Genomic DNA, 26,193 nt, shown 5'->3' with positions numbered 1-26,193 from the left:
TACCCATTTTTAAAGTTGGTTTTGTTTTTGCCTGATCAGATTTCAGGGCAGATTTCTGATCCCAACCTAACAGAACTCTCTGTCTGGCCTTTTCACTTCTTGTAAATAATCTGTTCATTATGACTTCTGTTTTTATCATTTATTTTTGTGTAAATCTACTTGCTTTTACTTTGTTGCAGGTAAAATTTTCCAACTGAGGGAAAATAAAAGTTATTTGTAACTTATTCTATACAAATGGCAGATCTAACATTCAAACTGATTTGCAGTATTTGAGGAATGATGAAGGTCACCCTCGTTTATGCTCATAGGAGAATTTATTTGGAAATTATTGAGCTTCTGTCAACATGAGGAATCTTTTGGTTTGTTCCCAATGCATTCTTAATCCAACAGATCCATAAATCATTTGCATAGGACAGCTGTGTTATTAATAACCATTTACCGTCGTAAAAATGGAAGGGAAGTTCAAAAGGACTCAAAGATGTAGGCGGCATCACCACTTCTGGTTTGAAAATGAGAATGTATTTTCTTCCGTTCTCTCCAGGGCTGTTCTCCCTGATCGCCAGCCTCTGGCAAGAGTTGTTATTGTTAATATGACATAACGTTCTTCATGGGAACACCACTGATGAGGAATGTTACTCACCTCGATGTGGGTGCTTCCGTCTTTTAGGTTTATTTCAACAGTGCTGGCCACTTCAAGGACAGGGAGGTTTCTGCTTTGCTCCCCATCAGGACACTTTATGGAGACCAACACCTTGCCGTTCAGGTTCTGCCCGGTTGGATTACCATACTGATCCTGAATTAATTAAAGGAAATCAGTGTTATATATTTCAACAACTTCTGCTTTAAAAATGTAGTTTGAAAGAGTGACGCTCACCATAATCTTCAGAGTCATGTTCTCAACTAAAGTTCGGTTGGCGATGTCTCTGCTGTAGGAAACAACTGGGATTTGTGGCTGACATTCTGGTCCTAACTTGACGGGTTGATTGGCCACTACATTTACAATGATCTATGGGATGGAAAGAAATCTTAATAAACAATATGTTGTTGGGAAAATAAGAAGCATTTTAAAGGATTCTGAAAAGATGAGTCAATAATGAGTCACAGCTGCCAATAACGTCATGTTTCCCTTCTATAGATGGCTCCATATTTCTCCGCTTTCATAAAACAAATCACCTAGCTTTTCAGGATTTATTGATTTCACCAAGCGCAGCATTAATGCGTTAAAAGCACATGCAAACCAACCTGATTACTGAACACGACTTCTGTTTTTTCAATCTTCAGGGAGAACTGTATGGTGTACGTCCCAACACTTTGTGGGATTTTTTTATCTCTGCAATGAAACAAACCACAATGACACATTTTTTTTTACATGATTTGAAGGATTCATTAACTGTCTTTGCATGTTTTTTGAAACCAAAAAACATGCAAGAAGTTGTAAAAGCACTAGATAATTTAAAGAACTGTTACTCATTATTTAACAACTATCATACACAGTTGCCAGCAATGCTCTTAGCAAACAGAAAAATAAATCATTGCTTTGCTTAAATCTACTCAACAACATTATTGGCACATTACCTAAAGTAATAACGGGATTTGTTGTCATTCTCCATCGGTTTACTGCACATCAGCATAGTGGCCTGCACAACAGATGAGGAACAGTTGGATGTAAAATTATACAAATTGTCACATTTAACAACAAACACTGATGAATTTTATTAGTTATTTATATGACCCACCAACACAAACCTACCTAAATGTAAAAAGCAGAGGAATGGTTACGAATTTTATTTTATTTTACAATAAAAATTTGAAAACATCCTTGGTCTGGACTTTGGGTCATTCTAATAGATAATAGTGCTTTTGCAGACCTGATATCATGGTTAGGATGAATGTTCTGCATCCTAAAGGTGAATTCTGACAACTGTCTCCATTTCCAATAAAGAAGCATATCCCCGCAGCATGATGCTGCCATCACAAAGTTTTCTCACATGTTCCCACTTGAGCTTCCAATCAAACCTACCAACCATGTGCTCTTGGTCTCTATGATTCTATTTTTGTCATGTTTCTACTCTGGGAAGCCTCCAAAACCTTGCAGAACATCTTCATATAAACTAAGATTAAATTACTCACAAGTGATTTAATCAAGTGTAATTCATTGCCCTATTAACACATTTCTGAGGCAATTGCACTTTATTTAGGATATCAGAATAATGGGGGCTAATCAAATGCTTACGCCATGATTTTTGTTTTTTTTATTTGTAAAAATTCTGAAAACATAGAATTTCTAAGCAACTTCACAGCACTTTGTTACATTGCCTCTCTTATTTATAGTCAACTCACTGTTTCTGGACGTGTCATTGACTCTCCACTCCAATACCACATGGACAAATCAGCAGACTTAAAAGCCGTCATCGCACTCCCTGCATCAGACAGCACGGCCACAGAGAAAACTAAAACACAAACACACACACAGCTGAGACTCCACTTCACTGGATTTCTGTGGGATTATTTTTCTCTAAATAATCCTGAAGAGTTTAAGTAAAGGATTTGGAGAAGTACGGACCAGGGAATGTGCCTCCAGCGAGAAACCTGGCACTTGTGTCGTAGTTTACTGAAAGTTTGTCGGGTTTGTTGGGATCAGGGATGATATTGAAGTTCACATGTGGACCAGGGATGGGTTTCCTGTTAAAGCACCCCACAAATTCGAGTTGATAGTACCCCCTAGTGGAAGAAGAGAGCAGAAAGTGAAGTAGACATTGGTTCACACTCACTTCAAGGCATTTCCCAAATAAAATCTCAAAGTTTGTAGTTCTTATAATATACGTTTATTGTTTTTTATTGTGTCAAGACTTACTTTAACCCTTTCACACTAGTAACTGTAAAGGCTGCTTTTCCTTCTGCGTCCACAGGTTGTGAAGTGACAGATGTCGTCACCTGTCAACACAATATTCAACAGCATCATTCTTTGCATCTCTATTTTTTAAAAATGTGACAGATACAAACTGATGTTATTTACTGGCTTTCCAGCTGACCTTTACTGTTGAGGGTGAAGCTCTCGTCTCCACCACCACTCTCTGGTCTGGGGAAGGGTTTCCCCACTTGTCACACAACTGCACGACGAACGGCGTGGAAATACCTGTACCATTCAAGATCTGCAAAGGCTGCCGACAAGTGAAAGACAAAAAGATGCAGGCTTTCATTTAAGTTGCAAATCAACAATTGTGTGATAAGTTAGTTTTATTTTTACCATCTCAGGCCCACTGAGGAGTTTAAGCTTGGTGGGGATCCCGGCCGTCACTTTAAAGGTGATTTGTTCTGTGTAGTCGCCACAGATGAAGCAAACTTCTCTGGTCCCCAGAGGACCCGAGTTGAAACGAACTCCAGAGACTTTAATAGAGCCGCTGCTCTCCTTAAAAATAAACACATACAGAGAGGTTCAGAAGAATGTTCTCTTGTAGCAAAGATTTTTGTACATTTTAATTATATATTTGTTTAACACTGGTTGGGGACTTTTTACAGGCATACAATAAGGTGACAGATTCACAAAAGATATGTGCTTCCAAAATTAAAAACTGTTATTTAGGTAAATTGATTTTTGAATTCCTGGGTGCCTTTTTAACACTCAATTATTTGTGAGTTTTTTCTAAGACAGAGATACAAAGTTTAAGTACACCAAGAAATTTTTGAAGTTCAGCACAGATGGTCTGGCGTTTTGACCCTGAGTTTAGAAAGGAGGCTTTGTTGTAGAGTCTAGGAGGACAGTTTAGATTCTGATAAGCTCTGGGTAAAAAAAACTGCAACAAGAGAGGAGTGACTAAGACCAAATAACCAATCTAATGCTGCTTCATGATACTGTATGAGTATATATGGGTGTGACAAGTTAGCAGAGTCAGGCCTTACATCCTCCTCTGTATGTGTACGTACATTTAATCCAGGATTAAACATTGCTCATAAATGTTTTGCAGAACTCATTCTGGTTACTTAGTAATTGTTTGCCACCACACTTATCTCCAGTGTTCATCGGGGGAGAGGCAGGGCCCACCCTGCACAGGTCAATAGTTCACCGTAAGGCATCACAGAGATACTCAGAACCGACAACCATACACACACACTTACTCTTTGGGGCAATTTACAGAAACTAACTTAATAGTCACTTAATATCAGAAAACTGATATTTTAGGCATAAAACATTTAACATTTATACGTTTGCGTAAACTGGAAAATCAGGAAGAAAAATGTTGACATCTGATGTAGGAACTGTTGGATATTTTTTCAGGTTAGATGGAGCTCCTGCACCACAAAAAATATTAATAATCAAATAAAACATGGACTTAAATAAGTTCGATAGCAGTATTTAAATTCACAGTCACCTTAAAAGCAATGTGTATTCATATTCATTTGTGCATTTGTGTCCCTACCTCCCATATGAATGCAATGTTGGATTTATCGAGACCCTCAGCTTCCACAGCCATTGAAGTCACACAATCAGAGGTCAGGCTATTGGTGACATTGTCGTACTGGTCCACAAGCTTCAACTCTGCATGGTCAAAATATTAAGAACCACATTTTATAAAACTCTAAATATTAAAAAATGTATTTTTCTTTTGAGTGATCATGGGCAAGCTCACTTATGGGTGTGGTGACACATTCCCCGAGTTTCACCGTGTTCTCAGGAACAGTTGCCTTCAGTCGCGCTGGTTCATCTGGACAAGGCCTTTGAACAATGCATGAACAAAAATGCAAACCGATCTCTTCTTTTGTCCAAAAAATGCAGACAACCATGTACATTTATATTCACTTTGCAATTATTGACAATGTTTTATTTTTTTTTTCAGTTTATAGCCTCAGATTAAAATAAAACACGATAAAGTTTGTATTTTTAATATAACAAAATGTAAAGAATAACAAGAAACTTTAAATTCTGATATCACCTAAATTTATTTAAATGATTTCCTATATCCTCATGTGTTTCACAAACCCTTGTAACTTACACAATGGTAAAGCTGAAAGACACACTGTGGTCCCGGTAGGAGACCTGGTGGAATCGCTCTTCCTGGACTTTTGTAGGAACCTGAACATCCGGCAGTCTTCCCATTATCAAAGCTCTCTGATCAATGTCTCCTGTCCAGTTAACCTTAAACACAGACAAGACACATTAAATAAACTTAAGAAGCATTAGAAAACAAGTCACATTAGCAAAAGTGTACTAAAATGAAACACATTACATGCAATGACGTGTTATATGGCGAGTCCCAAACACACCTTGATGTTGGAGGCTATTTCAGGAGTGACCTCCACCTCCTTGCCAGACTCATCATAGAGCTTAAAAAACAGGTTTTCCAGCACCCCTCCAGCTTGCCACTGTATCTTTTCCTTGTTCTTCAGCTCCAGCCTTTCCTCCCCCTCACAGAAAAGCTCCATCCGTGAGACTCGGCAGCTTGGCATGACCTTCAGCTCTGTTGTGACGGCTACAACATGCTTCTGACTCTAGAAACCAAAACATAAAGAAACACAGAAAATTGTAAGACTGTAAATCCAAGAGTTTAATGGTGGAACATTTGTTCTTAACTTACAGGCATGTCAAATTTAGCTTGCAGCATTTGTGGCTCTCCATTGATGATTTTCAGGTTTATAGGCTCCGTCACAATCTGGCCGGTTCCTGAGCTGCTGCAGTCTGTCACCGCCAACTTAAGCCCTGGAATCTAAAAAAAAAGTAATAGTTTATTTCTCAAAACCAAACCAAATAAAAAACACATAACAGCCCAATTATGCAGAGATATATGTCCACTAGTCACAAAACATTCAGGATATTCAACTATCTGGTGAAATGTTGACAGAAACTTGGGCCTTTAAGCTGCCACTGGATAATGATATTTTTAAGTAGTATGGCTTAGTATATATGAAAAGGTGCAGGTTAGCAGCGTTCTACTTGATATCTCTGCCCAACTTTAACTCGAGTTCCTCCTGGACAATGCATAGCATTAATATCTCCAACAGCAATGGCAGCCAGAGATCAGCACTGAGGCGAACTAGCCCACAAACATGGCCACTGTGGTTATGTACCCTAATGTAGGTTATTTATCCTGTAGTGTAATTCTCAAATTGTTGTTATTTTTACACCAAAATCTCGTACCTGGCAGCGAACTATCTGTTTGGCGTTGGCGGTGATGTTTCCAGCCTCATCATGAACTTCAACATTAAAACTAGCTGGGTTTCCATTCTCCACTTTCACTGGTTTTACTTCCGGTTTCACAAGAAGGGAATGTGGATTGCCTGAAACAGAAATAGAAAGAGAGGGAGAACTATTAAACATTCAAATGTGTGATACTATAGTTATGTATAACTATTGTTATAAATAACAATGGGTATGCAGATAATATACATTTATGTACATGGTCCATAGTTAAATGTACAGTTTTTCACAGGTTATCCGTTTCATATAATCTTGTCATGATATGGCGACACTTTCAATAAATATGTAAAAAACATTTTGTAAGTTGCATGCTACAGATTTATTTCATAAATAAAAGCAGTCTTACTAGGAAAGGGACTGATCTTGATAGTCTGTGTTTGGTTTTTCAACCCTGGCAGAGTCACTTTCAGGTCGAATCTCTGCAAAAACAATGAAAAAAAATGTTTTTGAGTATTACTTTATTTTAAACATCCACTAGGTCTTCTATCAAACAGGAATGGAGATTATTTCTACCTTGGTCTGTTGGTAATTCTGGACTTCCCCTATGACTTTGACACCTTTGATGGTAAAGCTGTTCCCACTGGTGGCCGTTGTCTCAAAACTCACTTCCAAATCACTGAACAAGCACAAATAAAACAAGAAATTAAAAAAAATCAAAGACTAAATATGCAGTCTGAAATCATGTAAATATAAATACATTTAAGAGTGACTCACCTGCATTCAAGAACAGGCCGGAGATTTGGAGGAGGTTTTGTGGGGTGGCCATAAATATCGGTCATCTGTGTGGGAATACTGAACGGCACTCCGATGCGCAGAGATGGGTTCAGTGGACCAATAGTAAAGTTCTCTGCATTTCCCTCTAAAAGGACAAAAAAACAAATGTGTCTGCCTGAAGGATTGTGGAAGAAAATGAAACCACTTCCATATTGGTCACATAAAGTCACTTTACCTTTGACTGTGAACTTGTGCTCGTAGCTGGGAAGCTGTCTGCCGCCATAGGATGTTATGGCCTTGTTGTTGGCGTTGTCACTTACCTCAGCTTGTAGAGTCAGAGTGTAATTCCCCAGATTGGTCAGGGATCCTGCATTGAAGGAAACATTTTTTCATTGGTATTCTTTTAGGTTGTGAAAAATTCAGAAGGATAGGATGTGAAAAGAAACAAACCAATTTTTTTGAACCAGTGTCCATGACCAGGTATATACGGGGCTCTGAAATGACAAATCTGTTTGGGTTGTTTGACTTCTTTGGCACCTATGTATAAAATAAGAAAAATCTACATTAAGAGACAGAACAATAAAGAACTTACAAGCAATGCAAATGAAATGCAGTAAGGTAATGATAAGCTTGACATAAAATCTTACATAACACCAATCATATGACTATGATACATCTGATCTTACCCCGAAGGAATATTTTGAGCCCAACATTCAGTTTTATCCCTCCACCTTGAACCCCTGTTTGAATCCTGGATGAGATCGATTTGTCATTTCTGTTAAGAATTTCCACAGCTAAGGGCCCTGAAACGATGCAACACAGAATGACTGTTAGCTTGATTTCTTAAAGAAAATAATATTTGAGTTGAAGATTTTGATATGAGTTGGCGCAATAGAAATTCACAGTACAATGGGAAAAAGTGAAAGCAACAACACGTTACCTAAAGGAGTCCCAGCAGGAATAACGGCATGTTGTGGCAAAGCATTCCCATCAGGCCATGTGACGCACAGCTTTTCTGGCAACCTGGAAACAAAGCGATGATCCCGGTCACATTTCAAGACTACTTATTTAGAAAAAAAAAGAGTACAATGTAAAATTCAAGAAAAATGTCAAATAAAAAGTTCAGTCTGGGTATAATTAAATCAGTATATTTCATGTTTCTCTGCAAACATTTATTTATTATATACTTAATAATATAAGACTTATAATATTTAATTTTCTTGCATACATTTTTTTACACTAATCAGGAGCAATTGTAAAACATTTTGACTTTCCACAAGAATTAACTTACTTGTCAATGTCGCTCTCGATGTTTCTCTTAATGCTTTCAATTGTAGCAGACCGGTCAATCTTAGAGATGGGTATAGTCCTGGTGTAACCGTCATAAAGCGCCTCTGGCACCTAAGAAAAATGTGATAGGTAAGGTAATTTTATTTATATAGCACATTTTCAGCAACAAGAACAAGTGATATAAATTTGATCATGTTAGAATGGTTTTATTTAATTATAACGTAAAGCTATCGGTTTCCCTAATACCGTACATGTATTTATTTTAGCCCAATCTAACATAAAACATGTAAATTAACGCCACATTGAAGAAAGCTAAAAAATATAAAATATTTAGCAAAAAAAAAAAAAAATTACATCAGTATTGACTAATAGCCCAGTTTACACAAATTTGTCAGTAAATTAAAATGTATTTAAAACATAAATGCATTTATGAGAATAAACTTGAGGGGTTAAAGCATACATGCAAGTTTCTTCACAAATCATTTATCACAATTTAAAAATGTTCTAATTTAGTCAGTAACAAAACTCTACAACATAAAAATAGCATGAAGAACATCTTGACAGTAAAAGGTCCAGATCATATGTACCCAATGCACACCAGCTTATAAACTGAAAAAGTGCAACTTAATTAAGAAGCAAAAATTTCACTTGAACAAAATATTTCTTTGTTTTTGTTTGACAGATAGTTCACAGCTGTCATTTAGCTTTTTCAAACTGCATACATTATTTTACTTACACGCGTGATTTCCACTTCTCCGCCGGTGGCAAAAACATTTCCTTTATGGTCTCCATACAGGAAAAATTTATTCACTTTGCCGTAATAAATCGGCTGAGTTCTCTGAGATTTCACCTGAGTTAAAACATAAAAAATATTAAAGGTAGAAGCCTACAGTGGAAAACAGGAATTTATATAGATTTAAGAAAAAATTATTATCACTGTCTGACAATAAATCTGACAAAACTTTTCATTTCTTAGGTCAGTTAGTGTTATCAAAATTATCTTGCTTTGCTAAATGAAAAAAATATTGATGATTTCAAGATTTTATTTTCAATTTTCCTTATATTTAAAACTTTTACAGTATCTTTTTAAATTATATAACAGGAGTCAGGGTTAAGATATCTTTCTCTCACAAAAGTTTGCAAATTGTAAAATTCGTCTTGACAGAATGGGTGATAAAGCCTGTGGGCTGCAGTACTCTGCCTACAAACTTCTCTACTGAGAGCAGGTATTTTCTGATGGCCACTAAAAAACATTGAGCCTATTGTCTTTAATGTTGCAACTATATTGGTGGTATGATAGAGTCACGGTGCATTTGGAAGTCGCATGTGTGTCCGAGCTTCAACTTCCTGACTTGTGTTATAAAGCATTAATTCAGCAGTGTCACGTTTTCTTCTTTCCCCATTCTGCTATCCATTTTATGACGTGCACCAGTCCTTTCTTTAGTAAAACACACTCACAACGCGATGTTGCCGCCTGTATACAAATACAAGCCATGTCTGTAGAAGAAAAGATCTTTGTTTTGTGTTTCTTTGCATATTATAATCAAATTATAATGGGGTGTTGGCGCATTTCATGTCTGTACAGGCCTTCTTTCACAGGGCTCAGCTGTCGCTGGTAAGAGTGACAGATATTTCCTCTGTCACTCTTACCAGAATATTTACAAGCTCTTTTTTTGGTTTGTTTGTTTCTAGGGCTGACATACACATTTTGTTCTACCGATTTTATAATACAGAATTGACAATATGATGGCTTGAAATTCCAGTGGCGTGTAAACTTGCATATATTTCTTTGAAATTATGAAAGAGGCACCGTAAAGCTTCTGGAAAGAAGGGGAAAGAGGAACCAGACTTGCTTTTGATTACCTATGACGCAGCACAGAAGCAGTGTGTTCGATCTTAGTGTATGTACATTTCAATAATCGGAGAAAGTAAAACTGTATCTTCCATTTCTGGCATTTAGGAAATAAAAACAATTTTGGCAATCCTAACTCACCTAGAGTAGAAAATGTATTTAATATAGCATCAGGGAGTGAGAAAAATGTTTGTATATCCATCTGAATATCTACACTGAAATATGTACAATTAAATATTAATGTTAAAACACTTACAAGATCCCCTGCTTTGTATGTTTTGCCATCCAACTCAATAGCAGAGAACACCGCCCAGGGATGCTGCAACTTCTTAGTGGGCACATCAGTTCGTGTCACAGTCTTTGAATAGCCGAGGAACTTTACCTGCTTATCAAACTGACTGTGACATTTTTCAAGCCACTGCATGAAATCTTTCTGGATGCTTCGATTTTTTGAGGCTTTCTGTAAAATTCACAGTAAAAACCAGAAAAAAAAGCATTAGAGAAGCACTATATTTTTCACTATAAACACTACTGTATTTTTTCCCTGTAGCTCAGAGAACCTACTTGAAAATACTTCTGAATACTGAACAAAAATTAAAGTTGTCATCTACTCTGGATCTTCAGAATCAGAACCGAACAAGTAGAATAAATTTTTGTGTTACACTAATCTGAAGTAAACATCCAGAAAACTGCAAAACTGTTCACACACTTTAAATCAAAGATTTAAATCCATTTGTTTAGTTAATTTGATTAGTATTTGGTGAACGTAGATTAATTCTTGTCTGGATTGGAAGTTTTTATTATTTTTCTTTATTTTGCACTCTAGTGGAATGTTTATTGTTTTTCATGAAAGCACTTTGAAATTCCTTGTTGCTAAAATGTGCTATGTGCTATGTGCTACATGCAAACTTGACTTATAACACTGAATCATCACCTGAACGTTAAAAACAGGGGTGAAGAGGGTATCCCTGTGTCTCAGTTTCAGCTCCAAGTCCATAAACTTCTGTTTGCTGGCATTGACTCTGAATTTGTCGTTGGTGAAAAGCACCCCAGAGAAGCGGCTGAAACACTCCAGGGGCAATGTACTTTTATTGGGCCAACGGCACCAATCGAACCTGGAGCACAGACAGAAAAAATGTTTACATTTTATTGTTTTTCACAGAAGCAACATTAACTGATAGTCTAAAGTGGTTCTAGTCAATAAGTTGCAGGTATTCTGGGCTACTACAAATAGTGCTACGTATTTCAGTGTAAACGGTTTGATTGCTAAGCAGACTTCTATGTTTCAGGCTATACATGTGCGGCCATGAGCAAAGACTGGATCATAAAACAGGTGGGCTTTTAGGTTTTTCAATCCAGTTCAATGCTCTACATTCTATTGTATATGTCGTCCTTCATGGTTATTTTAAAATATAATAATCCAAAAGTTCACAAGAGAGAGAAGGAGGGATGGATGCCAGTAAGAAAGGCAGAAGAAAAATAAACTAATGGAAGTTAGAGAGCTAAATGTCATTGAGATATTTGCTACCTTCTACAAGTTTAAGTCTATCAAAGCAATGCAGCCAGTTTTGCTTGTTCTGCTTCAAGGCATAATGTGGCAGTTTATCATGATTCAGCCAAAGTGATAAAATAATGAGCTAGTCAGGTTTTTATTGTTAAAGTATTTCTTCCTATTGAGCAGTGAACGTAAATAAAAGGTGTTGCATGTCTTTTGCTGTAAGTATTTACTTCTTGAGGGTTTTCAGCGGGTTTTCAGCGGCTCTGACGGAGCCTGTGACGTCTGTAACAGGTTGGACTAAACCATTATTCTAACAATGGCGGGGATGGACCTAAAAATTTATATTTATTTTTTTCTTTGAAAATGGCGGCTTTATTTTGTTCTCTGTTTATTTCGCCTTTTCATATTGCTATTTGTTTAAATACAAAGGTTATATTATACGTCTTTGAAAATGGCGGCTTTATTTTGTTCTCTGTTTATTTCGCCTTTTCATATTGCTATTTGTTTAAATACGAAGGTTATATTATACGTCTTTGAAAATGGCGGCTTTATTTTGTTCTCTGTTTATTTTGCCTTTTCATACTGCTATTTGTTTAAATACGAAGGATGTATTATATGTCCCCACCCCGGATTTCTGCCCAAGGAGATGAGCAATACAGACTTCAAGTTTTATCAAAATTTTGTGATATTATTGTGATAGAAATAAAAATGAAGATAAAAACTATGTATTATTTTTGTTTTTATCCATCGCTGCATGACACGATGATTATAGCCTCACAAACACAAATGTTGCTCTTGAAAAACATTCGTCAAAACTTTTCTTTAGGACACGAGTCACATAGTGTCATTTGTATCACTAAACTGCATTTAATCACATTTTTAAATGTATTAATATTTATTAATACTTATCAGAAATAATCTTGACAATATGGACATTTTTGTGGAGTTTCAAACATCAATATTTGGAATTTACTATGACAACAATAAATCTGAATTCTTATCACACTAAGAAATTTATAACATTAAATGATAAACAATACAATAAATACAAATGTATTTACTCGGAAATTGTGGTGTAAGGGATGAGTCGTCCATTCCAGAAACACTCAAAGATGTCCCTCTTCCCTCTGGCCTGATTCATGGTTCCGGACTGATTCTCATCATCATCTTCGTCAACAGCTGCTAAAGACACAGAAGCACATCCACTTCACAGATCAAGTTGTGAGAAATTTTTTCCTAAGCTGCATGAGATCTGAATACCTTGAGGAGCACTGGGATCTTTGGGGTAGGTCTCCTTGTCGTAAAGAAATGGATGATATCTCAGGATTCCGTCCAAGGAGCCGCCGTCGGAAGTGGTGGCCTTGAACTCAAATGTGTCTACAGCTGAGTTTATGTACAGGGTCTGCAAGTCATCCTGCACTTCTCTCAGATTCTTCTGACGTAAACCTTTAGGAGGTTTCTCCCGCAAAGTTACCTGCCGAAAACAATAATAAAAAAAAATCTGAAAGCAGGAGTTGGTTCTCTCTGAACCAAGTCACAAAATTATCCACCAATGTCCCGTACTCCACCTCCTGTCCCCCTTTCACACACCCCACGATAGCCGTGTCATCTGAGTACTTTTGCAGATGGCACAGTTGGGAACAGTACTTAAAGTCCGCAGTGTAGGTGGTGAATATAAACGGAGACAGCACAGTTCCCTGGGGAGCTCCGATGTTACAGATTAGACGGTCTGATTTGCAGCTCTGTAATCTCACATACTGAGGTTTGGCTGTCAGATAATTGATGATCCAGGTGATGAGTGATGCATCCATGTCAATTTTAGCCAGCTTCTTGCATTGTAATTCTGTCTGAATGGTGTTTTAGGCTGATCAAAAGTCAAAGAAAAGGATGCGGACAGTGGTGTCAGGTCTGTCAAAAGAAGAATATGCCCTCTGCAGCAGGTATTTAATTGCATCATCCACTCCTACCGATCTGTGTATCGGTGTATAAATGTGTGAGCGTTTGTGAGTGCGAATGGGTGAATGTGACTCTAGTGTAAAGCGCTTTGAGTGGTCAAAAATGATTGGATAAAGCGCAATATAACTTCAGTCCATTCAGTCCATTTCCATTCCTAAGTGGGGCTGGTATGCCCCACCTCTGTCAAACCGGTTAAAAAACTGGTTCAACTCGTTAGCCCATTTGAGATTCCCCCCAGCAGGGCCGTTAGCCTTCCTCTTCAGTCCTGTGATCTCTCTCATCCCAGTCTAAACCTCTCTAGCACTGTTATTTTTAAATTTTTTCTTACAGCTTTCTCTTATACATAGCTCTGTCTTCACACAAAAAATAAACAAATACAATTAAACACTTAAATTTTTTTTTAAAAATGGTTGTTTATCCAACCTTACTGAGGTTGACAGGATCTGTAGGGAGGAATGAGAAAAATACTCAAATGACAGATTTTTCAAGGCAAACCTGAGGTTTGAAAAAAAGAAGAGGACAGAAATGGAGCCCTGTGGCTCTCCGCTTATTAAAAAATATTGAACAAAGCCTGTGACTTAATTTAATGCATTATGAAATAATTAAAAGTGAAAAATGTGATCAGTGGTAAAAAATAAAAAATGTTTGGATGCACAATACAAGACCTAAAACAACAACAACCAAAAAAACAATTACAGTAATAGTCAACCAAACTCACCAGAATATCAATTTTTGGACTGACGTCTGATTTTTGAGACTGGTCCGTTTTGTGGTTTCCGTCAACTCCATGAATGTAATAATGATAAATGTGCCTGGAAAAAAATATAAAAAAGCACTATTATGTCCCAAGCTTATGACATGGGACATAATAGTGCTTTAATAGTGTTTCATACTCTATATGAGTGAGCAAACTCACGCTAGCCGTCTGGTCCACTCATGAAAATCATCTTTTAGATATTTGATGTGATCATGACAGACTCCTGTTATGACAACAGCAGTGAAGCTTTCCTTCCTGGTTTCCTCCTTGATGATGTCTTGAAGGTAGCTCTCCTCGTGTGTTATGTGCGAGAAGTCACCAGGCTGCCGCGAGAGGGTAAAATGAGATGTGCAGCTTATCAGTGAATTCACCAAACACTTTCATTAAAATCTCTCACCTTCCTGTTTAAGATGGTCCCTTTGTAAACATCCTCTTTGTTCTTCTCTTTTTTCTCAAACTCGTCCTTTGATAGAACCAGCTCATGAACATCTGGAGAGTTTCTTGGTTTGGTGATCATCTGATAGTTACAAAATGCTATGGTTCATTATAAGGAAACCTTAATTTTTTTTTTCTCTTTACATTTAAAAAAAAATTCAAAAACATTTATTTGGAAATTGTGTTACTTTTGCTCAATGGCGGTTTTTACCTTGTCCCTCTTTAAAAGATACTAAAACTACATTGGCCACAGTAACTACATATTAACAATGAAATTAAATGATTGAACTTAAATTATAGTCACCCACTTGTGCTTAATTAAATGCATCGTAGTTTTGCTATTGACTTATATGCTCAACCAGTACTCTGCTGCCCCAATGGAGACCAGATCAAAGGAGTCAGATCAGCCAAATTTTTCTAATCAGGGAACATTTCTCCCATTGAAATCATCATAAGTCAGCAACGCTCTCTGGACAAGGGGTTTCCTCATCCCACTTTGCATCAGCAGGAGGAAATCACATAGAAGTGGTTTGGAAGTGGTTTTGCTTCTGCACCAGAACCAAATCCAAGTCTGAGATCATATTCAGATTAGAATGTTGCTTTTTTTTATTCATTTATTTAAAGGTGAAGTTTTAGTCATTTTTCCTCTCAGCTTCCTTGCCAACGAGCGGGTCCATTAAGAGCTGGACGGGACACTAAGGATCAAAAGAATTGTTCCACCAGATCTCTGGGGAATTTGTTTTTGGTATTGCAATACCTGCCCGTTATTGAGGCTGCACACTACAAAAGGTCCGGGTCACCTGTGACCAGACCAGACATGCGACAAGGGATTTTGTTACCTTTTTCATACTGATCTGTGAAATCTCATGTACAGACAGTTTTATAAGTATGGTGTGTGTTAGAATGGGTGCGTATTTATGAGAAACAATGTCTGTTGCTTTTTACCTCCGCTTGTGGAAACTTGTGTAATTATTCATTGCCAGGGTTTTAAAATATTATTTTATAAAATCTCTTTTCGAGGGAAACTTAGCTATGAGGAAGACTGATAAAGATACACAGAAAACTTCTGCTAAAAGTGGGAGAAGAGGTACTGAATCACGGTCTGTAATTTTCACCCACAGAGCACTTTTCTGCTTAATTCTGTTCTCCCATTCAGACTGACTGTGTTTTTAAAAAGGTTTAAAATTAAGGCTTATTCATGTCCAACAATAATCTTTGTAACAAAACAACACATTTTAAATGGTCTCAGAAACACACTCACTCTGACTGAGTTTCCAATGTGGAATGCTGCTTGTTTACCCCCAACTCCAAAGTAGGATATATCGCTGTTGAGACTGCGACGTACAGGTTCAGGACGAGTGTAACCCTCTCTTTCACTGGATTCCCAAAAAGATTTCCAAGAAACAAATCAGGTAATGTGACAGAACTATGTTTTTATACAAAAAGCTATTGAAGTGGACACATTCACTGGCAAGTCTGCAACAAACCTTTCAAATGTGCTGTTTTCCCTTGTGAACTTAGAGAGTCTGTAAACAGCCCAGTTATTGAGCTGCTTGGAGGTCATCCCGCATCCATTGTCCAACACAACGACAGCAAAAGTTTTGTCAAAAAGCTGGCAAAAACACACACACGTTAATTCAATCCAGTCCTAACTTTATAACAAAATTGAACACAAAATTTAAGGTTAAATCAAGTCTGCATATAAAAAACCAACCAGCCGGATCTCTATCGTCCTGACTCCTGTGTTCTTAGCTGTAGCCGAAAGAGAGTTGTCCACCAGCTCAGCGAGAGAGCAGGCTGGAGGAATAGAATCCATCAACATAAAAAACCAACAAACACAGAAATGAGGAAGGTTATGATCAAGTTATTATAATTTCTGGCGACCCATTTACAACACACAAACTCACGCAGTGATTTTTGGCCCTCGGCAAAGTACTCAAATGTTCCGCTCTCGATTAGCGTGTTGTAATGAGGAACAAAGTTGATGGCCTCCTCAGCTGCCACTTGAAGGTCTTGGTCCTTGCTTTGCAACAAGTAGAGGGTGCTGTTATCCTGAAGCTCCTCTACAAGGAGACAAAGATACAATTTATGATTTTAAGATCACGATGCAAACATTTTTTTTTTTGCATCATGTTCATAAGTCTCTTCACTTTTCAGCAAGGATTTACTCACTAAATTTGTCATGATCAACAACTGTTCTGTCTGTTGTTACCAAACAAATTTTTTGCCATGGAGCAAGACCGAATTCCTGTGGGAAAACAAAAAAACAGCTTTATTTAAAATGAAACATGCAGTTATTTCTAACCAACAAACATCTGTTCATCACCTTTTACAAACAAAATAAGTGAGTTATAAACAAGGAAAACACAGGGAACATCAATACATTTAGGAAAAATGTGCTACCATAGATTTTCTAATGCGTGATACAATTCCAGATGAAAAACATTATTACATACATGTGTTCAGTTTAATACAGATTTAATAAATAGTTTTGCACAATAATCCCATTTTTGACTCCAAGTAACTATCATGTTAGTAATCAATTATACTGATGATTAATCAGCTTTAAAATATTGCACATTCAGCAGATTTTTCATTTCACCACTTAAGCCTTTTTATAGAATGCTACACATTAAAAGATACAAACTTTTTTTCTTTTTAAAAAGAACATTGTAATGCCTAAAATGCAATAAAAATAGCATTCCTCCAGTAGTGTATGGTTTATCATTTGTAGCAAATGATGCATCTGCAGCTAAAAAAACTACTTCTAACATCAACATATGAAAAGCTCAGTCCTTTAGCATCAGCACAGTGCAGGGCTAATCTATTGACTATGCTTTGATTAACCAGAGATTTTTATTTCCTTTTTTTTCATATCTTTTTTAGTCAGGCTACAGTGACAATTATATGGCCAAGTTTCGTTTTTTTGTAAAATCCTTATCTAACATGCTCATTCTTGCAGATTTACAGGGAGGCCGGTGCCTATCTCCAGCAGTCAACAGGCGAGAGGCGGGGCACTACAGAGACGGAACTAAAAGTTATGTTGTTGGACTGTGGGAGGATATAGAACAAGATCCCAGGTCCAGGACCTATATGCTGCAAGGCAACAGCTACCACTGTGGAGCCCAGTTTTAATAAAATATGTCTAAATAATGACTTTTTAATTGATAACCAAAATCAAAATCAGTCCAATAAACATAAGTATATTGCAATATAAAAATAGCATTTGCATAGCACTTTATCAAGTCAGAGGACTCCAAAGCACTTTCCACTACTTTCAGTCATTCACACGCTCATAGTGGTAAGCAACATTGTAACCACAGCTGTCCTGCAGCAGCCTCTGACCACTAGCAGCAGACAAAGCATCCCTATGAGAATGTCCTGGGGCGAAACTGAGATTGTTGGGGAGGAGTTCAAACACCATACATCACCGTCACATGACCAAATTCCACAACTGCTCTTTTACTCCTAAGCAAACAGCAGCAAGATGGAAATTAACATTTCCGCCTACGAATTTAAGAAATGTTTCAAAACCAGAAAGTCTAATTAATTCTTGTCTGAAATAGCATAGAAGGTAGATAATTTGAGACACTTTTCCTTTTAGGTTTTTCAAAGATATTTGAAGTTTTCCCAAATACCACTTTTTAAAATTAAATATTTTCCTTTATATTATTCCTTTATATTATTATATTTTAAGTCAATTCTGCCTTATAGGGTGATATGTAGCCATTCCTTTAAACCTACAGAAACTTAAAAACGTGTCTTAAAAATAGATGCTAAGAACAAACGAAACTGCTTTTGGAGGCTTCAGTGACCCTTCATACAACCCCAAAACAGAGCAGAGAAGCAAAAACTTACCCTGTATACAAGTACCAGAAAGTCGGCTAGTTCCAAACCGAATTTCAGAGTTTTCTTCAACCCCTGTTGGTAGTTGGGTAGATAGTTGTACACATTAATCATATTGCTCAGTTCTTCCTGCAGCAGCCCAGAGGAGAGGAACGGTGCACTCCGTTAAACTTTCTCCGAGATTATCGACAACTTTGCTGCAGAAAACGTTTCGAAGCTCCTTGCAACATGTTCCTACGTTAAACAAACCGTCTTCTGTGTCTTCTCGTTGTAATGCTAAGTTGCTTCGGATATTCCTTGCCAGACAGTATGAAAAGCATAAATTTCGCTCGTGCGTGATATTTGTTGCTAAGAGAGTACGGAGAGAAAAAGCGTTATTGTGCTCGAGCGCCAGGTGGGTCTTCCGGCTATTTTTCCGGATCCTGTTCGTTTAGTTTCGCTCACAGAAAAGATTGGGCTCTTTCGGCTTCTAATTGTGCCCTCCTAACAAGTGAACCTTTTTTCATTTAACGAATATAAAAAAGTTTAAAGTTTCTCCTCATAGAATGACTCTTCACAAGTAAGTTGGACTATTTTAGCAGTCTTTCAGAAACTGCAATGCCTAGAATCCCATTAGAATCAGAATCAACTTTATTGGCCAATTCACGCACAAATAAGAACTTGACTTCACCTCCATTTCCCTGTTATATACAGATATTTTAAATGAATGTAAATGAATTTGGTGGGAAATATTTTTGCACTGAATGGAGAAGGAAAGCTGCACAAAATTCATGGGATTTGTCTCACAGCTACTGAGAAACAAATCACAAAAATATAACGTTTGTTCTCCAAACTCTCCATTGGTTAACTGTTAAAAGGAGAATCACATTAAAAAGACCTACGTGTGTACAAACCATTCAATGACCTTGTTCCTCGATATACAGTTTGAGATGTGTTGGTCATTCAGGTCCATATGCAGTGTTGTGCATATCTGTTTTTATTTATGTTTTTCACAACCTCCCAATTTAATCGGAATTGGGGTTGAAGTTACATTTCTTCGTTCATTTGAAAGAGCCGGCACATTGAGTCGATTCAGTTACCACCAACACATATGTCGTCAACACGATTCACTTCCTGTTCGGAGCGGATTACGTTCTTACGCTTCCCTTTCAGTATCGTTTACGGAGAAATCTGATTTTCCACACACATCTCTGATATTGACAAGGCGTGGCACCACAAGACTAAACAAGCAAACCACTAGTTCTTTAACGGTTCGCCCCGGGGTGAGCCTTCCAGAGCTTCGTGATGTCGGTGGTGCTTCAGAGTAACTCAGGCTGGGTTTTGGACTCCCAGTCGCTCATTGACCGAGGCTATGCGAGGTGCATCACATGGACAGGGCATCACAAGTCACATGTCAAGTGCAATTTTAAAAGACAGTGCTTTGACATATTAAAGAGTCATTACGACATGAGTGGGAGAGTTGATGGAGGACACACTGTTATGACGCAGAAAACAGAGAAATGCGCAAAGGTAGACTGTTTAAGCTGCAGGCTATACCTCTCTGAGTGTAAACAAAAATGTGTTGAGACTTGTTCTTGGGTTGATGCCATTTAATATGCGTGTTTTAAAAATGATAAGTAGTTCTGTTGTCAGTATTTAATCAAATGTTTTTGATTTCAGAAGCGGAAACGAAAACACGGTGAGCTCAACCAAGGAGAAATTGATGCAAAGGCTTTCCATGAAAAGGTGAATACATTTTGACTGACTATCAAGTCCAGGGCTCTGCAAAACTTCTCGAAGCTTCTTAACTTGTTGACGCATTCCTTGGTCTTCAGGATGGTATTTTTATATATCATTTATCCTCTACATACAGTTCAAATGTTATGGACTACTACTAAAATTCCCAAAACATATGAAGAACAAGTTTATTTGCAAGGTGCTGTGTTTTTAATGACATTAGTGATTAAGTTTCTTCACTCAGTTTCTTCATAGATAATTGTAACAGCATAATAATTGTTTTTGAATTTAGAGTCTTTTACAAGAGTCTGATAGGATGCAGCAGCTAATAGAATTATGTTAAAAATGTGTCTGTTATTCAGAAAACATGATATGTCTATATATCTGTGGTAACAGATCAGGAGCATTATTCTGGAGGGAACCAAGTCCTTAGTGGACTCTGCCCAGTCACTTGGATACCTGAGTGGAGAGACAGAAACATCCAAAGATCCTCTTCCCTCCCAGGACTGCAGACTGGCAGCACTCTGCGAGATGGCTAAAGAGCTCCCTCTGGTGGCCGATGAAGAGCAGGAGTGGACACAGTCACTTCTGACAGAGGAAGGTGTTGCTTCACATGTCGACCTGTTCTCCCAGGTGACGGAGAACAGCGAGGCCTGGGCAGCAGTGGTTCCACTGATGGGAGAGGAGTATATAATACCTCATGACACTGCATTCCTCCTTTCTGATTTCACAAGAATACAACCACTGGTACAATGTGAGTGTAATGAAAACAAAAAAGGAGTGAAATCTGGACCTGTTAGTCACTAAAATGGTTTTAGGAAAGCAATTTTTATTTTCTTCCCAGCGTAATGTTTAATTCTATCAGAAACTCTGCCTGTAACAATATTACACTTTTGTGCTACTTTCTCTCCCAAATAGGTGGGAGGAGATTTGACGTCATCGTCATCGATCCACCGTGGGAAAACAAGTCTGTGAAAAGAAGTCGCAGGTTATTTGACTTTCACACGTTTCATCAAGGCATAGTGGCGGACAATTAGAAATGCTTAGACAAATGAGAAGAAGTTCAAAAGTGAGGAGTAGGAGCAACATAATGCTTACTCCTGACTATCCCTGTCTGTAAACAAGCAGTGTCCATTTACATACACATTTAGATGTTCACCAAGCAAATCCATATTACTTGCATAAAGCATATAACTAGTTTTTGATCCTGTGTACAGGGGTATATAACAATATATTTATATATATATATATATATATATATATATATATATATATATATATATCTCATGTTGATTGAGTTTGACCTCATAAATTTTCTCCATGAAGATACAGCTCTTTGCCTTCATCCCAGCTGAAACGCCTTCCCGTCCCCCTCCTGGGATCTCCAGGCTGCTTGGTGGTCACCTGGGTAACGAACAGGCCCAGCCACCTCCGATTTGTCCGTGACGAGCTGTACCCACACTGGGGTGTAGAAGTTGTCGCTGAATGGTTCTGGGTCAAGGTAGTTTACCTCTAGAGCTAAATGATTTATGGTAAGTTTCACAGATGGAGGGTATCCTAACTAACCTTCCGTCCTTCAGGTCACCACATCGGGGGAGTTTGTGTTTCCTCTAGATTCACCACACAAGAAGCCGTATGAAGTGCTGGTGCTGGGTCGGTACCGTCCTGCCAATGACCACACGAGGTGCGACTGACCTTCATACGGTACCCTGCATTTTTGGCGCAAATCCAAATCTGAAAAGTGTGTCCAACATTTATATTCCACCCTCTTGGGTTTTAGAGCCACTTTTCATTGTAATTAGAAAAGCTTATACAAGATGAGAACAAAGCCACAGTGTAAGGAGACACACAAAGTCAGTACAAGTATTTTATATTCAAGGACAAGAGAAGTGCAAACTATTTGCAAGACAGACAGACAAGTTACCATGAGAACCGACGTTTCTTTATCTTTATGCCTTGCTGCTGCAAAAACCAGCTTCGGCAGTTGACCTTCAGCATGGCAAGTGTAATAGAAAATGCTTGATCTGGTAATTGTCTTAAAGGACTGTCATGTGTGGAATGTAGTTTGTACCCTTGTTTGACCTGCAGCCATGACTAACTGACAAAGAAGAATTAGAAGTTTCTCCTGAAATCCTTATCGGCTCTTTCATGCCATAAAATCATCCCCTCCAAGAGGTGAGGGACGGTTTATGAGGTGGGAGTAACGATTGTCTCTGTGGTCCATCTGGCAATTGAGATAAGATCAGATCTTGGGTGGGTCTTTTCCTTGCTGTGACTATATAACGATGTGACGTGTGTCGTTCAGGGCTCTTCTCCTGACTGCGCTCAGTGAGACGGGTCTTCGAACGCTTTTGGCTTCGAATAAAGAAACTTAAAGGCAAAGATGAATCTTTCTCTTATTATTGAAGCAGATTCTCATTCTTCAATAAATGAAATTTCCACAGCACAAGCAGAAAAAGTTATTCCACAGATAAGCATAACACCTGTTAACGTAACACATGTTCATGGTGTTGTATTTGTAGCATAATACAAGCCACTATGAGGATTATGCATTCAGAGATTCAAAAGGGGAAGAAATGCTGGGCTTTTGCAAGTCATCTTTTGTGTTTTCAAATTAAAATTTTTAGATGAGGTAAATCCTGGTGATACTCAAAGTACTTATGTTTTTTGTTTCAGCCCTTTACAAACTGCAAATGTTCCAGTTGAAGATAAACGTTTGATTGTGAGCGTCCCCTCGGCCTTGCACTCCCAGAAGCCATCACTGTCAGGTAAGTCCTTAAAGTGTGGTGTTTTTTCTGCGCCACTAGAGGGCAACGCTGCAGCATCGATAAAATCTAAATGCAGGACGACTTCCCTTCACGCCACTCGCTCCAACTCCGGTGCTGTTTGTATTTTATTAATAAGGACAGAACCTACATGAGAAATTATGGACCAGGGAAGCACCTCTTTATGGAAACAAAACTCATTAAATAGAACCATACATAGACTAAATATAGTCAAAACTTGAGCTTCTTTTTGAATGTTATCATTGTAGACCAGAGAAGACAATATACTAGTTGTCTGCATATTTTATATTTACAGATAATGGAAACCGTGACTTGTCAAAAAGCAAACTTTTACATCACACACGTTAGCTTTGTCTCGATTGCTCCACCTCCAGTACGCACCTTGCTGCTGGGTGTAAGAGCTTGGGAATGCATATGCAGGAACCGAGAATAAGGAAGGCTTGACGTCAGCTCATTCCCTCTCGGGGGAACGCAGTTTATGGTGCAGTATGGCGGGTGAAACATGGCTGCTGTTTGCTAGTGCCCTTTCAGCAGCACAGAAAAGCTCCCCTCCCATAGAGCTAGAGGGAGATTATTAAAATACATTGATTTAAATCATAATGATGCCTCCATGGAGCTTGGGACACCATAGAGATTCAACAGATTAGGAGAAAGATTGTGCTCGGTTTCCATGTGTGAGTCTTTGTTTGTGTCAGTGGGTCTCAGCAGGTTTCATTCACAACTGGTTTGTTTGTTCCAGTTGATCCGCTGTTGCTGACCTGGAAGCTTTTCGTTAGGCAATGAAGAAAAAATGATATCCAGTGAAGCTTAAGCAGCGCTGGAAACTGAAAGCAGTTTTTTTATTATTATTTTTTTTTTTTATTTTGGGGGATTTTTCCTTTATTTTATGCATTTTGTTGCAAGAAGGCTCTGCTGGTTGTGGGTGTGTCTCAGATCTTTTAGTGTTATGACAGAAGAATGATTCCTATAAATTAAAGAGTTCAATTAAGATATAAGAAAAAAAAAATAATTAAGCACAATTTTGATGTTTAAATCCTTTCTGATCTGCTCATTTTTTCTGGTAAATATATAAAAATCCCTAATGTTTATTGTAGAGCCATAAAATCACACAAAAAATGTAGAAAAGCCAAACCTTTAATTTGCACTTATTCATCTATGGAGAAAAAAATGTATTAAGAAATAATTGATTTCAACAAAATCCCCTCTGGCACAGTCATTGATGACAGCATCCTCACTGAGCATGAAAGCAAAATAAACTTGTCTTGTATTTCCAGCTGTTTTTTAACTCTAATGATTGCTCTGAGGCACAGTTATGGGTTAAGTGTCATGTGCTCCTATCTTTCCTGTTTTAAAACGGGTCTACGTGATGTGATACCCCAAGGAAACTGTAAGTCATTTTCTATGAATTTGTTTAAAATTCACATTTATTTTATATGATTTTCCTCCAATAAATAAATATAGTCAAATTAAAGGATGGATTTTTTTTTTAAGAAAAGGTCTTCCAGTGTAAGGTTAACATAACTAAATTTAGCTGGTTTTAATGATAAACTCAACGAAAAACATGCATAAATAAGAAATGAAGGCAAGAGACCAAACAATGAGAATGGAGAAAAGTGTCATATAAACTGAAACACGATGTTCAAAGCTTTTGAGATCACATCCCAGAAAACACAGAAAACAGAGTTCATGTGTCAAAAAAAAGAAAAAAAAAAAGAAAAAAGTAGTCCCCCCTGGTCCTGTAAATAAATATTTTGAAGTGTTTCCAGTAGGCTGGTGAGGACGATGCTCCATGAAGATGGATTCACAAAATGCAGCATTTTTGCAAACCTCTGCCGTCCATCCAAAAACATTTTCAATGAGAGTTAGATCAAGAGGACGTACAGGAGGAGGGCCCAAAAGAGCACACTTTAATGTTAATTATTGTATTTTATTCAGAGATATTTAGATTTTAATCATGTTCCACAACTTTAAAAATAAGTATATTTTACTTCATCTTGAAGCGAGAGAGAAAAAAAATCTCCACAAACTGGATTAACTAAGACTTTGTAACTTGATCAGAAAGAAAAGACCTCTTTCTTTTCCCTTTTCGCTTGTGTTTTCACCCAGACGTGCCGTTCCATTTCAAGATTTATCATGGTGAAACTTTTTCTCTCTTTTCAACTTGAGAGCTGAGTCATGAGTTAAGGACGAGTTAGTCACTGAGCTGCATGTCTGGCCTTTCCACACCGGGGCTTTGTCTCTGTGACGGACACAGAGAGGGGAAAAGAGGTAAGGTTATTCAGCACATGTAGGTTGGATGGGTTTTGGGAGCAGACTTTTGAGCTCATTAACTCCCAGAGTGTCGGCTGAGGCAGTGTCAGAGTAGCAGAGAGCAGGGAAAGTGAAACGTATCTGTCAGGTGTTCCTCTCCTGGAATATGAGCACTTATAAAGCCAAGGTCACAGGCAGACTCCTCACAGGGAGGAAAAAACTGTTCAGCAATGTGAAGGAGTTCTGCAGCTGCCACCTCTGTCTTCAGCCTATTACAAAGTAACAAGTGAAGAGCTTTTATACAAAAGATCCATGCAGGGGAGCGATGGGGAAACCCAGATTTGATTATTCTGCGCAGTGTGTTTTGCATAAAAATCCTATTTTAAGGATGCTTTTTGTTTAATTCTCAGCACCACTGTACTCTACATTATACAGGAAAAGGTGTACCTGGAGCTAACACAAGGCAGTGTATCATCTTACGTTATTGAAATGCAAGGAAGATGAGCCGTTGTGTGCTTGGCCGCACATTGTGTGTTAACAATCACGGTATCGTTGTTTCTTTGTCTTAATTTTTCACAGAGGTGTTGAAGTTGTATGTTGGAGCTGAAGCCAAGTGTCTGGAGCTGTTTGCGCGGAGTCTTCAGCCCGGGTGGACCAGCTGGGGAAACGAGGTGCTGAAATTTCAGCACATCAGCTACTTCGACCTGGAACCTGCAGATACCTCTAAAGCCGAGGCCACAGAAGATGCTGCAGAAACATGACTGCAGATATTCTGAGAAAAGTTACTGTCTTACTGCGTCCAGCCTCCCTAGCAATTGAGCAAATGTCCGAAGTTCAACACCTGTTGGCTGTTTTTTTTCCTTTAACTTTGTTTTTAATAAAGATTTTGCTGCTCCTGCA

At 37.9% G+C, this 26,193-nt stretch overlaps 2 protein-coding genes and 1 long non-coding RNA gene across 6 annotated transcripts in view; 1 reads left to right on the top strand and 2 right to left on the bottom strand.

Annotated features, from left to right (window-relative positions):
* The window catches only part of smchd1 (structural maintenance of chromosomes flexible hinge domain containing 1), a 22,547-nt gene extending 3,589 nt beyond the window's left edge, over window positions 1-18,958 (bottom strand). The window contains exons 1-38 of one of the 2 annotated variants that reach the window (XM_007555684.2): window positions 18,554-18,958; window positions 16,868-16,943; window positions 16,603-16,758; window positions 16,410-16,492; window positions 16,183-16,307; window positions 15,957-16,071; window positions 14,658-14,777; window positions 14,420-14,583; window positions 14,222-14,315; window positions 12,808-13,021; window positions 12,609-12,729; window positions 10,984-11,164; window positions 10,306-10,509; window positions 8,934-9,047; window positions 8,199-8,308; window positions 7,848-7,930; window positions 7,594-7,710; window positions 7,358-7,444; window positions 7,143-7,274; window positions 6,908-7,052; window positions 6,707-6,809; window positions 6,540-6,612; window positions 6,134-6,273; window positions 5,574-5,702; window positions 5,263-5,487; window positions 4,992-5,134; window positions 4,629-4,714; window positions 4,419-4,537; window positions 3,248-3,409; window positions 3,033-3,161; window positions 2,855-2,934; window positions 2,564-2,721; window positions 2,341-2,450; window positions 1,576-1,637; window positions 1,243-1,330; window positions 875-1,006; window positions 641-793; window positions 440-566 (exon numbers count right to left, since the gene is read on the bottom strand). In XM_007555684.2, coding sequence (XP_007555746.1) covers window positions 440-566; window positions 641-793; window positions 875-1,006; window positions 1,243-1,330; window positions 1,576-1,637; window positions 2,341-2,450; window positions 2,564-2,721; window positions 2,855-2,934; window positions 3,033-3,161; window positions 3,248-3,409; window positions 4,419-4,537; window positions 4,629-4,714; window positions 4,992-5,134; window positions 5,263-5,487; window positions 5,574-5,702; window positions 6,134-6,273; window positions 6,540-6,612; window positions 6,707-6,809; window positions 6,908-7,052; window positions 7,143-7,274; window positions 7,358-7,444; window positions 7,594-7,710; window positions 7,848-7,930; window positions 8,199-8,308; window positions 8,934-9,047; window positions 10,306-10,509; window positions 10,984-11,164; window positions 12,609-12,729; window positions 12,808-13,021; window positions 14,222-14,315; window positions 14,420-14,583; window positions 14,658-14,777; window positions 15,957-16,071; window positions 16,183-16,307; window positions 16,410-16,492; window positions 16,603-16,758; window positions 16,868-16,943; window positions 18,554-18,655 — 4,762 coding nt within the window. In that variant the 5' untranslated portion in view covers window positions 18,656-18,958. The remainder of the gene's footprint in view (window positions 1-439; window positions 567-640; window positions 794-874; window positions 1,007-1,242; window positions 1,331-1,575; window positions 1,638-2,340; window positions 2,451-2,563; window positions 2,722-2,854; window positions 2,935-3,032; window positions 3,162-3,247; window positions 3,410-4,418; window positions 4,538-4,628; window positions 4,715-4,991; window positions 5,135-5,262; window positions 5,488-5,573; window positions 5,703-6,133; window positions 6,274-6,539; window positions 6,613-6,706; window positions 6,810-6,907; window positions 7,053-7,142; window positions 7,275-7,357; window positions 7,445-7,593; window positions 7,711-7,847; window positions 7,931-8,198; window positions 8,309-8,933; window positions 9,048-10,305; window positions 10,510-10,983; window positions 11,165-12,608; window positions 12,730-12,807; window positions 13,022-14,221; window positions 14,316-14,419; window positions 14,584-14,657; window positions 14,778-15,956; window positions 16,072-16,182; window positions 16,308-16,409; window positions 16,493-16,602; window positions 16,759-16,867; window positions 16,944-18,553) is intronic. The other variant, XM_016673202.1, reaches the window with a different exon arrangement.
* On the top strand, window positions 18,203-26,193 carry mettl4 (methyltransferase 4, N6-adenosine). Of its 3 annotated transcripts, none has more exons than XM_016673204.1 (8): window positions 18,203-18,269; window positions 20,201-20,359; window positions 20,654-21,011; window positions 21,176-21,245; window positions 21,584-21,758; window positions 21,838-21,941; window positions 22,934-23,025; window positions 25,873-26,193. In XM_016673204.1, exons 2-8 carry the CDS (start codon window positions 20,357-20,359, stop codon window positions 26,052-26,054), a joined length of 984 nt encoding a protein of 327 aa, XP_016528690.1. In that variant the 5' UTR covers window positions 18,203-18,269; window positions 20,201-20,356; the 3' UTR covers window positions 26,055-26,193. The 3 variants fall into 3 exon arrangements, with proteins under 3 accessions (XP_016528690.1, XP_007555737.1, XP_016528689.1); XM_007555675.2 differs by lacking the exon at window positions 18,203-18,269 and adding an exon at window positions 19,648-20,050 and having other exon boundaries at window positions 20,201-20,266; XM_016673203.1 differs by lacking the exon at window positions 18,203-18,269 and adding an exon at window positions 20,017-20,050.
* LOC107836644 (uncharacterized) lies at window positions 23,377-25,866 on the bottom strand. The gene is made up of 2 exons (XR_001662590.1): window positions 25,067-25,866; window positions 23,377-24,317 (listed from the first exon to the last, which is right to left on the bottom strand). It is a non-coding gene; the product is annotated as an uncharacterized LOC107836644 (long non-coding RNA).

Source organism: Poecilia formosa, unplaced genomic scaffold (genome assembly GCF_000485575.1).
Source record: "Poecilia formosa unplaced genomic scaffold, Poecilia_formosa-5.1.2 Scaffold71, whole genome shotgun sequence".
In the NCBI taxonomy this organism is placed as follows: Eukaryota; Metazoa; Chordata; class Actinopteri; order Cyprinodontiformes; family Poeciliidae; genus Poecilia; species Poecilia formosa.
Note: the sequence above shows the minus strand (reverse complement) of the source record. Positions and strands in the feature narration are given on the sequence as shown.

What these genes read in the sequence shown, in the direction of transcription:
- mettl4 (XM_007555675.2), top strand. Translation starts at nt 19,826, where the DNA reads ATGTCGGTGGTGCTTCAGAGTAACTCAGGCTGGGTTTTGGACTCCCAG. An exon ending in CTGAATGGTTCTGGGTCAAG is followed by an intron (nt 21,759 to 21,837) that starts GTAGTTTACCTC and finishes TCCGTCCTTCAG; the next exon opens with GTCACCACATCGGGGGAGTT. An exon ending in CCTGCCAATGACCACACGAG is followed by an intron (nt 21,942 to 22,933) that starts GTGCGACTGACC and finishes TTTTTGTTTCAG; the next exon opens with CCCTTTACAAACTGCAAATG.